At 39.2% G+C, this 13120-nt stretch overlaps 1 protein-coding gene across 1 annotated transcript in view; it reads right to left on the reverse strand.

The window, feature by feature from the left end:
* Window positions 1-13120, reverse strand: part of FAT4 (FAT atypical cadherin 4) — a 186833-nt gene that overhangs the window by 47685 nt on the left and 126028 nt on the right. The window contains exon 7 of the mRNA XM_069557461.1: window positions 7104-7284. Coding sequence (XP_069413562.1) covers window positions 7104-7284 — 181 coding nt within the window. The remainder of the gene's footprint in view (window positions 1-7103; window positions 7285-13120) is intronic.

A 13120-nucleotide genomic window follows, 5' to 3' on the forward strand; every position in this document is an offset into this window, starting at 1 on the left:
AAAAGGTCAGTTTTCATTCCAATACCAAAGAAAGGCAATGCCAAAGAATGCTCAAACTACCACACAATTACACTCTTCTCACATGCTAGTAAAGTAATGCTCAAAATTCTCCAAGCCAGGCTTAAGCAATACGTGAACTGTGAACTCCCTGATGTTCAAGCTGGTTTTAGAAAAGGCAGAGGAACCAGAGATCAAATTGCCAACATCCGCTGGATCATGGAAAAAGGAAGAGAGTTCCAGAAAAACATCTATTTCTGCTTTATTGACTATGCCAAAGCCTTTGACTGTGTGGATCACAAGAAACTGTGGAAAATTCTGAAAGAGATGGGTATACCAGACCACCTAACCTGCCTCTTGAGAAATCTGTATGCAGGTCAGGAAGCAACAGTTAGAACTGGACATGGAACAACAGACTGATTCCAAATAGGAAAAGGAGTGTGTCAAGGCTGTATATTGTCACCCTGCTTATTTAACTTATATGCAGAGTACATCATGAGAAATGCTGGACTGGAAGAAGCACAAGCTGGAATCAAGACGGCCGGGAGAAATATCAATAACCTCAGATATGCAGATGACACCACCCTTATGGCAGAAAGTGAAGAGGAGCTAAAAAGCCTCTTGATGAAAGTGAAAGAGGAGAGTGAAAAAGTTGGCTTAAAGCTCAACATTCAGAAAACGAAGCTCATGGCATCTGGTCCCATCACTTCACGGGAAATAGATGGGGAAAGAGTGGAAACAGTGGAAACAGTGTCAGACTTTATTTTTTGGGCTCCAAAATCGCTGTAGATGGTGATTGCAGCCATGAAATTAAAAGACGCTTACTCCTTGGAAGAAAAGTTATGACCAACCTAGATAGCATATTCAAAAGCAGAGACATTACTTTGCCGACTAAGGTCCATCTAGTCAAGGGTATGGTTTTTCCTGTGGTCATGTATGGATGTGAGAGTTGGACTGTGAAGCAAGCTGAGTGCCGAAGAATTGATGCTTTTGAACTGTGGTGTTGGAGAAGACTCTTGAGAGTCCCTTGGACTGCAAGGAGATCCAACCAGTCCATTCTGAAGGAGATCAACCCTGGGATTTCTTTGGAAGGAACGATGCTGAAGCTGAAGCTCCAGTACTTTGGCCACCTCATGCGAACTGACTCATTGGAAAAGACTCTGATGCTGGGAGAGATTGGGGGCAGGAGGAGAAGGGGACGACCAAGGATGAGATGGCTGGATGGCATCATGGACTCGATGGACGTGAGTCTGAGTGAACTCCGGGAGATGGTGATGGACAGGGAGGCCTGGCGTGCTGCGATTCATGGGGTCGCAGAGTCGGACACAACTGAGCGACTGAACTGAACTGAACTGAACTTAGTAAGTATTAGTAATATAAGTAAATATTGTCAGCTCTTTACACCATCAGATCTCTGTTGCAGCATTCAGCTTGCCCTTGTAATGCAAAATCAGTCATAGACAATACACACATGAATAGGCGTGGCTATGTTCCAGTAACACTTTGTTTACGAAAGTAGGCTTTGGCTGGAATTTGGCCTGCAGGTTGTGTTTGGAGAACCCTGCCCTAGGACAGAGAAGGACTTGAATAAAGCCAGAACGCTTGGGAAAGCACAAATCCTTTTCCCAGAAGCAGAAAGTGATCCAGTGAGGCTGAAAGTTTGACTATACATTGAAGATTTGTACAGAACAAGCTTGGAGAGATGCTGGGGCCCTTTATGGAGTGGCTGGAATATGCAGACTAGGCCTTATCCCCTAGGCAAACTGGAAGTTAAAATCTTTTGAGGATGGGGGAGTTTCACTGTTAAAGCTGAAATACAGATCAAGGGGGTTCATATTACTGCCATTGTTCTTTCATTCACTGACTGACTCTGCTTCATCCAAATTGCTTCCTACAAAGTTGAGAGGAATTATCATAAAATGTAAACTAGTTGTGTTACTGGCTACCTTAAAACATTTCAGTTGTTTCTCCAACTAGATGCAAAAAAAAAAAAATGTGAATCTTCTCATATGGTATGCAAGGCTCATTCCTAACCCACACCAACCATACTGATTAGCTTTATTTTTCTGATGCTATGTTTTTGCATAGCTTTACCTTTGTACCTGTTTCTGTCTTTGCCTAGAATGTCTTTCATCCTTTATTTGTTCATAAACTATTCCTCTGTCTTTCCCCAAATCATCAGTTACTCAAAGCTTCTACTTATTTCCTCAAGTTTCACTGACTATGCTCTTGATTCCACACATTCTGTGTTTAAATTATGCTTGTTACAAGGTACTCTAATTGTAATACAGCAAACTTACCTTCTATATTAAAAAGATTTCTCCTTATGAGAACTGAAGTGCTTAATTTCTCAGAACTTAACAAAGTACCTGGGATGCTGTAAGGGCTTCAAAATTATACAGGATGCATGCATACTAAGTCGCTTCAGTCGGGTCTGACTCTTTGCAACCCTGTGGACAATAGCCCACCAGACTCCTCCATCCATGGGATTCTCCAGGCAAGAATATTGGAGTGGGTTGCCATTTCTTCCTCCAGGGGATCTTCCTGACTCAGGGATTGAACTCGAGTCTCATAAATCTCCTGCATTGGCACGCAGTTCTTCAACACTAGCACCATATAAGAAGCCCTTATACAGAAGAGTATGGAATATAGATTGGAAGGATCATAAATCTGAGTCAGAAAAGTAAGCTGATTTTTATTATGTTAATCTGGGCATGATATAATTATGGACTGAATGAGGATCTTCGCAGGAGGAATACACAGAAAAGGTATACAGAGGTGGAAAAGATGACTGTTAGCCATCAGGACAGGAAGACAAAGAAACTGAGACAGTATCAGTGAAAGGAAGCAGAATGCCAAGATGAGAAACGGAAAAGGTTAGGAGTTTCTGATATGTTGTGCTTATGGTTCCAGCAGAATCTCTAGGTAGAAGTGCTCCTGGAGAGTTACAAATATGGGTGGGAATCTCTTGGAATGGAGTTAGAGTTGATAACACAGGTTTGGAGGTTTTCTGCATAGTTTTCTGGGTGTTTTCTGCATAGGTGCAGCCATGGAAATGGGTAATCCTCTGTTTCTTCTTTCTCTCTCTTTCATACACATGGAAATAAAGAAAAGTGCTGTGGGGAATGTCCAGATTACTTTGAAGACAGAAAGAGGAAACACAAAAGGCAAATTAGAAGATGTGGTTAGACATACAGAGTGAGAAATAAGAAATAATATTGACACAGACACTGAGGAAAAAATAAAATGCCAGTAAGAAAGGACGACCTATGATGTAAACGGTAAAGAGAAATAAGGATTCAGAAATCACTGGATTTGAAAAACTTCAGAAGAATATTCAAATAGTCTTTTTTGGTAAAGCAATAGAAGAGAAATTTGATTGAGAGATTTTAAAGAATAACTGGCCGGAGAAAGTTTTGAGGTAGTAACCCACCCTCTCAAAAATGAGGTGTTAAAAAAATGTGAGTAAATAATATTCCAAAGTTCTAAAGAATATTAGAATTACTCATTTAATTAATTTCTTTAGGTGCCAGTCACTATTATGTTGGAGATGTTTTTTCAAGAGTGAATATATTAGGAATAAAATAGTTATTAGAACGGTATAAAGAAAAACACATACATTTAGCAATTTTAATATCACAATTATGTGTAAGAGAAATTTGCACATATTAACTGATTTCACATATGGGTTTCCCCAGGTGACACTAGCAGTTAAGAACCTCCCTGCCAACACAAAAGACATGAGACATGGGTTCAATCCCTGGGTCAGGAAGAACCCCTGGAGAAGGAAACAGGAAAATACTTGGCACCAAGTAGGTGGTCAATATATACCAATATTTAATTCTCACAAATTGGAAAGCAGCAATTCTAAACTCCACTTTTACTGATGGATATACTGAGCCTTGGGTGTGTGCACACTGTCGCTCAGCTGTGCCCAACTCTTTGTGACCCCATAGACCAAAGCCCGCTAGGCTGCTCTGTCCACAGAATTCTCCAGGCAAGAATACTGGAGTGGTTTGCCATGCCCTCCAGGGGATCTTCCCAGCTCAGGGATCAAACCCATGTCTCTTATGTCTCCTGCATTTGCAGGCAGGTTCTTCACCACTGGCACCACCTGGGAAGCCCCATAGTGAGCCTTAAAGATACTAAAATGACTTTCCTAAGTCATGTAAGTAAATAGGAACCAGAACTTAATACCAGATATTCTGAGCATTTCTGTAGGAATAAAGATGTGATCCAGAAAAGAGGGATTATCTGAAGATCCAGAGAGAAATGTAGTAACTATTGAATTAAAGATCTGAAGGAAATCTAATGGGATGCAATCAAGAGCACAGAGTAAGGGATTTACCTTTGGACGTTCACTGTGTTGATGCAGTTTTGTGACTTTCTCCAATGTTATGACATAAAAGAATTAAAAGTGAGGTCTGAATGGACATTTGGTGAGTTGGAGGAAAAAAGGAATACATTTCTATAAAAGCTAAATTCTGGGATGGGTGTCTGGAAAGCAAAGATAAAAACTAGATAAAGACTGGGAAATAACACAGGCTGGTTTACTACAAGGGAAAATATTAGTTATGTAAAGTGTAAAACTGAAAATAAGTACATCATCCATTAAAAGGTATAACTTGATCAAACTGGTGGAAAGAATAATATAAACAAATATTTGTTGGATAGCTGTTGTGTAAAAGATCACATTAGACTACACAGGAAAATTAACATCACACGTTAAAAGTTGTGCTTTTAGAGAACCCATCAGTAGTTGGTAAAATGGCTTAAATATGTAATATTTAAGTAGCTAAAATGGAAATTAATACACAAAATCTCTATTAACCGGGCTTCCCTGGTGGCTCAGAGGTTAAAGCATCTGCCTCCAATGCGGGAGACCGGGGTTCGATCCCTGGGTGGGAAGATCCCCTGGAGAAGGAAATGGTAACCCACTCCAGTACTCTTGCCTGGAGAATCCCATGGACGGAGAAGCAAATCTCTATTAACCAGAGAAGAAGATGGATTCTCTCCAGGATTCCATGAGTAGCAAGAAGATATTAACATCCAAAATATATATTACATTAAAAACAAAGCAAGCCAGAGTATAAAAGGTTGAAGGTTGGCATAATGATTTAATAGAATGGGAAAATATTTTTCATTTAAATTGTAATAAGATGGGAATACCAGACCACCTGACCTGTCTCCTGAGAAATCTGTGTGCAGGTCAAGAAGCAACAGTTAGAACTGGACATGGAACAACAGACTGGTTCCAAATCGGGAGAGCAGTACGTCAAGGCTGTATATTGTCACCCTGCTTATTTAACTTATATGCAGAGTACATCATGAGAAATGCTGAACTGGATGAAGCATAAGCTGGAATCAAGATTGCCGATAGAAATATCAATAACCTCAGATATGCAGATGACACCACCCTTATGGCAGAAAGTGAAGAGGAACTAAAAAGCCTCTTGATAAAAGTGAAAGAGGAGAGTGAAAAAGTTGGCTTAAAACTCATTCAGAAAACTAAGACCATGGCATCTGGTCCCATTACTTCATGGCAAATAGATGGGGAAACAGTGGAAACAGTGACAGACTTTATTTTGGGGGGTTCCAAAATCACTGCAGATGGTGACTGCAGCCATGAGATTAAAAGACACTTTCTCCTTGGAAGAAAAGTTACAACCAACTTAGACAGCTTATTCAAAAGCAGAGACATTACTTTGCCAACAAGGTCCGTTTAGTTAAAGCTATGGTTTTTCCAGTAGTCATGTATGGATGTGAGAGTTGGACTATAAAGAAAGCTGAGCACCTAAGAACTGATGCTTTTGAACTGTGGAGTTGGAGAAGATTCTTGAGAGTCCTTTGGACTGCAAGAAGATCCAACCAGTCAATCCTGAAGGAAATCAGTCCCGAATATTCATTGGAAGGACTGATGCTGAAGCTGAAACTTCAATAGTTTGGCCACCTGGTGCAAAGAACTGACCCATTGGAAAAGACCCTGATGCTGGGAAAGATTGAAGGTGGGAGGAGAAGGGGACAACAGAGGATGAGAGTGTTGGATGCCATCACTGACTCAATGGATATGAGTTTGAGTAAACTTCCCGGCATTGGTGATGGACAGGGAGGCCTGGCGTGCTGCAGTCCATGGGGTTGCAAAGAGTTGGACATGACTGAGTGACTGTACTGAACTGAACTGTCTAATTTAAAAGTGAATATGATAATTTTTTGCAAAATAAAAATAGCATCAATTTGTATTATATTTGACTGTATGAAACAAAAGTTATTTGAAGAGTTTTCACACATAGGTTTTAGCCCAGGATCTCTGGGCTGGGCATGGCAGCTATGACAAACAAAGTATTCCAGAAGTGATGCACTGCCCACTTCAAGTCCTGGCTTTTAAGAACATTAGCAGCTTTCACCTGAGGTCCTTGGAACCCAGAGGTTTCTCTACCATATAGAGAAGTCCAACTACTCTGCTGAAGAATCACATTAAAAAGCCCTGAGACCACAAGAGCAGAGAAGGGAATCAATGGAGCCTGCTGTTCCAGCCATCCCTGCCAAGGCACCATGCATGTGAGTGAAGCCATCTTGGGTCCTCCAGATGGTCACCAGGCAAATACCACTAAGTGACACTAGTCATTCACATGAAGCATGAAAATCTCCTCCCCCTGACCTGTGTCCTAATTCCTAAAGTACCAAAGAATGAAATGCAATAAGAATATAAATAAAGTTAATAAGGTAAAATTTTTATTTTAATCTTCATTTTAGGCATAGTTGGTTATTTAGCAATAATTCCTAGTGGCTTAGACAGTAAAGAACCTGCCTGCAGTGTAGGAGACCTGGGTTCAATCCCTGGGTCAAGAAGATCCCCTGGAGAAGAGAATGGCTACTCAATCCAGTATTCTTGATGGAAGAATTCATGGACAGAGGAGCCTGGTGGGCTACAGTCCATGGGGTCACAAAGAGTTGAAGATGACTGAGCAACTAAAACTTTCTTTCAATCACAATAGGGTTAGGTGTCAATATATGACATTTCCAATGAAATGAAGCATTATATGCATTTCGTTCAAAGACGTTTAATGAGAAAAGTAATCAAAATTTACAAAGGAAAAGGCACTGACCTGATAACCGCATTGGTTGAAGCATCAATATCTGAGGCATTTACCAATATAACATCTGTCCCGGTTGGTGCGTCTTCAGGAATTGTCGTGAAATACATTTTACTGGCAAAAGTCGGGACATTGTCATTGATGTCATCCACTATGACATTGATTGTTCCAGTTCCGGTCAGGGCAGGGAATCCTAGAGGGAAAAGAAAACCAAGTCTTAATGTTCATAAATCACAAAAATAATAGCAAGCTTAACAATGGGTTGTAGACAGAACTACTAAAGAGAGTGTAGAAAACACCCCAAGGTAATATTTGTGAACACATAGACAGGTGATTGAGCAATTTTTAGTTTTGTTAAAAGAAAAATATTTTTATTTAGGGACTAGTATTCCAACTCTTCCCTAGTGATATTGCACAAAAGAATATGTCAGTCTCCTAGTCTATTTTAAAGGTACTCACTCAGCAATCTGGAGCACAACAATATCATTTAAATGCCACAAAAGAGGCACTACTGGTTTCTCTAAAATTATAGTAAAATAGATCAATCCGGATTTGGAGCATCTCTCTGTATCTTGACTAGCTGGCCAGCTGACAAAGCAGAATTAAAAACTGTATTCCTAGATGTGACTATCAATGCTATCATAAAGAAAAATTAACTGTGTTTTGAGGCCTTTAAATCCCCTTTTCTGTACTAACATATTTCTTTGCAGAAAATTTTAAAAAGAAAGCACTGACCTTTCACTTGCTGGAAATAGCATGTCAATGAGATGACTTGAAATCATTTCTGTTGCATTTATTTAATGTTTAAGGTAAATATGAAATGATTCATTTTTATTCCCTGTTTCAGTGCCTTTATCAGCATATAGTGAAAATGCAGCATTTAACAAAACGCTGGAGGACACTGTCTATCGTACACAGAGTTAGAAGACTCTTGTGTGGTGAAGGTCAGATATCATATTTAGTTGATTCTGTGGGTTATCTCAAAGGTAAATGGCAAATCATCTGCTTTTAGTTGTTTTTCAGAATCATATTCAGACTTTAATATACCAAAATAGAAATAATGAAGATCTGCTTACCTATGCTTGTCTAAAATAAAATAAGGCCCTGGACACGCTCAATTTTAAGATACAACTTTTCTCCCCATAAATTATTTCCCATTAAATGAAGCTTTAATTCTACTTACTTTTAGTATTCTATATTTTGTAAATAAAGTCATTCTCTCACTTACTCATTCACTTCTCTGTAAAATGTTTATGAATATCTCTCTAATATCATGGAATGGTGTTGAGATTCACAACCTTCTAATATTATCTTTTGTAATAATATTCTTATGATTTGCTAATATGTCCTTATTGCTATTCAGACTTCTCCCTGTGTTCTTAGATTGTCATTACTGATGGCATAGTACCAATCAATTTTATGTTCCAATGTATGGGAACCAAAAATCAATGGACTAGAAAATTACGGAATGCAGTGGTTTTTGTGCTGTACGCAAGGAAGCTCAAATTCTACATTAGATGAAAAATTTGTATGACCACTTGAACTGGGCACTATGACAAGGCATGATATCTCCTGGAATATATTCAATTAAATTTTAGGCTGCAAGCTGATCTCTGTTGCCTTCTCTGTGAGATTATTAATGTCAAGAATTCCATTTATATTAACATATTTTAAAATTAATTTCTGCAGATATCTTACCTTTTAGGTGTTGGATTTTATATTGAACAAAACTAGTTCTTACTCTTTGCCTTTTCTGCATCAGTTCAGCTCAGTCTCTCAGTCGTGTCCGACTCTTTGCAACCCCAAGAACTACAGCACGCCAGGCCTCCCTGTCCATCACCAACTCCCAGAGTTCACCCAAACTCATGGCCATCGAGTTGGTGATGCCATCCAGCCATCTCATCCTCTGTCGTCCCCTTCTCCTCCTGACCCCAATCCCTCCCAGCATCAGAGTCTTTTCCAATGAGTCAACTCTTCGCATGAGGTGGCCAAAGCATTGGAGTTTCAGCTTTAGCATCATTCCTTCCAATGAATACCCAGGACTGATCTCCTTTAAAATGGACTGGTTGGATATCCTTGCAGTCCAAGGGACTCTCAAGAATGTTCTCCAACACCACAGTTCAAAAGCATCAATTTTTAGGCTCTCAGCTTTCTTCACAGTCCAACTCTCACATCCATACATGACCACTGGAAAAACCATAGCCTTGACTATACAGACCTTTGTTGGCAAAGCAATGTCTCTGCTTTTGAATATGCTGTCTAGGTTGGTCAAAACTTTCCTTCCAAGGAGTAAGCATCTTTTAATTTCATGGCTGCAGTCATCATCTACAGTGATTTTGGAGCCCCAAAATATAAAGTCTGACACTATTTCCACTGTTTCCCCATCTATTTCCCATGACGTGATGGGACCAGATGCCATGATCTTCGTTTTCTGAACGTTGAGCTTGAAGCCAACTTTTTCACTCTCCTCTTTCACTTTCATCAAGAGGCTTTTTAGTTCCTCTTCATTTTCTGCCATAAGGGTGGTGTCATCTGCATATCTGAGGTTATTGATATTTCTCCCAGCAATCTGGATTCTAGCTTGTGCTTCTTCCAGCCCAGCATTTCTCATGATGTACTCTGCATAGAAGTTAAATAATCAGGGTGACAATATACAGCCTTGACACACTCCTTTTCCTATCTGGAACCAGTTAGTTGTACCATGTCCATTTCTAACTGTTGCTTCCTGACCTGCATATAGGTTTCTCAAGAGGCAGGTCAGGTGATCTGGTATTCCCATCTCTTTCAGAATTTCCCACAGTTTATTGTAATCCACACAGTCAAAGGCTTTGGCATAGTCAATAAAGCAGAAATAGATGTTTTTCTGGAACTCTCTTACTTTTTTGATGATCCAGCAGATATTGGCAATTTGATCTCTGGTTCCTCTGCCTTTTCTAAAACCAGCTTGAACATCTGGAAGTTCACAGTTCATGTATTGCTGAAGCCTGGCTTGGAGAATTTTGAGCATTACTTTACTAGCATGTGAGATGAGTGCCATTGTGCAGTAGTTTGGGCATTCTTTGGCATTACCTTTCTTTGAGATTGAAATGAAAACTGGCCTTTTCCAGTCCTATGGCCACTGCTGAGTTTTCCAAATTTGCTGGCATATTGAGTGCAGCACTTTCACAGCATCAACTCTTGGGATTTGAAATAGCTCAACTGGAATTCCATCACCTCCACTAGCTTTGTTCGTAGTTATGCTTTCTAAGGCCCACTTGACTTCACATTCCAGGATGTCTGGATCTAGCTTAGTGATCATGCCATCGTGATTATCTTGGTCGTGAAGATCATTTTTTGTACAGTTCTTCTGTGTAATCTTGCCACCTCTTCTTAATATTTTCTGCTTCTGTTAGGTCCATACCATTTCTGTCCTTTATTGAGCTCATCTTTGCATAAAATGTTCCCTGGTATCTCTAATTTTCTTGAAGAGATCTCTAGTCTTTCCCATTCTGTTGTTTTCCTCTATTTCTTTGCATTGATTGCTGAGGAAGGCTTTCTTATCTCTCCTTGCTATTCTTTGGAACTCTGCATTCAGATGCTTATATCTTTCCCTTTCTCCTTTGCTTTTCGCTTCTCTTCTTTTCACAGCTATTTGTAAGGCCTCCCCAGACAGCAATTTTGTTTTTTTGCCTTTCTTTTCCGTGGGGATGGTCTTGATCCTTGTCTCCTGTACAATGTCATGAACCTCAGTCCATAGTTCATCAGGCACTCTATCTATTAGATCTAGTCCCTTAAATCTATTTCTCACTTCCACTGTATAATCATAAGGAATTTGATTTAGGTCATATCTGAATGGTCTAGTGGTTTTCCCTACTCAATTTAAGTCTAGATTTGTCCATAAGGAGTTCATGATCTGAGCCACAGTCAATGAACTACAAATATTAAAATATTGTACTTGCCTTTTCACTAGTCACTTAAACAATGGTAGGATAATATCATATGTAATTCACATTCAGAACAGATTTAGAAGCATTATAAACATTGAAGAAGCACATCAAAATAATACTTTAAAAATCTCACTGAACATAAACATTAATTGAATCTTTAGGCATTCATGTACTGGTTTAAGAAGTTTACCTGAATTGTCTACTCTTCATAAGTTTGTATGGCTGTTACCTCCATTTTATATATAAATGACATTAAAGAAAGGGATAGAAAGGTTGAGTAATGTTTTTAGGGCCATTGACCTGGTGAGGAATGGAACTAGGCTTTGACTTGCATGGGGAGCTCTTGACCACTGACAGAAAAGCCAGAAGGTGTTAGCAGCAGGACACATGCTGCTCAGTGAGACGCTCTGGGACTCTGGACAAGCCAGTCTCAGGGAACAACACAAGCCCCAAGCCAGAGGAAAAGGCCCATCTGTGGCGGACCTTAGCTATTGTCCAGGTTAAGCTTGTGTAGCATTTGGGGACATCTGTTTGGCCATAAATTTTTAATTTTTCACAGCACATGTTAAAGCCCAAGTCAATATTTTCTGAGTTATTATGGATGACCAGTGTTCGGCCCTAAGCTCTGAAATGTGTGTTTAATTATACACAATTTAATGAAATGGAAGTTAATTGTGTGAATGATGTTAGTATCTCTCCCACTGTCTGCTTGAAAAAAACAATAACTAGAGCTTGTTTGTACATTTGTGTCGACAAAAGGGGATGTCATGGGAAGGACGGGCTATATCCGATGAATAGTGAGAGGGGATAACTAAGTCAAGGTCCCAGATATCATGAAAGGCTCTTTTATCTCTATTACTGACACTGTATTCCACTCACTAAATCTGTCTTCTTATATGCAAAATGGGAATAATAAGAACAAACCTACCCCAATAGGGGTGTGGAGGGGAATGTAACATGTTTAGGATAGTGCCTGGTACATAGTTAGAACATATTCTATATTACTCTTTGTTGTTGTACTTGTTTTAGAAATTAGGAGAAAAAAAAAGGAAATTTGACATTTAAAAGATCAGTTTTTAATTTTACAGATTACTGTGTCATAATTCTCAGGATTTTTGTCCCCTGACAAAACTTTCAAGTCAGTCTTATGACAACATTATTCAGGAAAAGATTGTGAATCATTCTTTTCTTTTACTGATTTCTTTTTGGTAGTTATAAGTGTATGAGACTCAGGTTTCAAAACTTGCACAGCTTTGTATAAGGTGTGTTGAATTGAAAATTTAAAAATGCAAAATTTACAAATTGCAAGTGAGAGAAGATCTGAAAATGTCTGATATGCTCTCTAATCAACAATGCTTAAACTTGTTAAGAAATAGTTCAGTAACTGCTAAATGGTTTTATCCTTGGTATTCTAAAGTGTCTGACAACACACATATGAAAAGCTTCATAAAATGATGACTAACTCATTTGGTTAGGAACATGTGATTCCTTTCCTTGTCTATAAACTACATAAATATTGTTGCTGATGTGTTTTCTGAATTAGTAAGCAAAAATTAAAAAAAAAACAAACACAAAACACTGTTTACCTAGGAAAATATTCAACAAATTCAATCTCATGGTTTCCATACCAGAGAACAACTAATTTTTCCACAAGCTCTTGAAAGCACACCAGCAACAGCATATGATCCTGGCCTGAGAAGTGACCCCACAGTAATCCCATATCCTCATGGTGTATCTGCTCAAGCCAAGAACCATCACGAGTCCCCTTTCCTCCACTTGTTAGCAACCACAGCCCACTTTAACAGCACTTGGGGTTCTTCTCTTCCTCTTTTCTTCAAGAATTGATAGAGTGACCCAATTTCTACAATGGCCTCACTTTCTTGTTGCCCCAGGGGATGGGCATGCATGTCTTATTTACTTTTAAACTTTTACAAGGAAATTGTACAAAGACATAATTCTACATTTCTAAGTCTCTTACTGGGATTTAACTAACTCTGAACTCTGCCTCCAATATTTCTCTTTTATTCTCAGGATAGGGCCTTCCACCGTCATCTCACTCTAGCCTCAGACTGGTCCTCCACAAGGCCCTGCCTCTAAGCTTTA

Source organism: Ovis canadensis, chromosome 17 (assembly GCF_042477335.2).
Source record: "Ovis canadensis isolate MfBH-ARS-UI-01 breed Bighorn chromosome 17, ARS-UI_OviCan_v2, whole genome shotgun sequence".
In the NCBI taxonomy this organism is placed as follows: domain Eukaryota; kingdom Metazoa; phylum Chordata; class Mammalia; order Artiodactyla; family Bovidae; genus Ovis; species Ovis canadensis.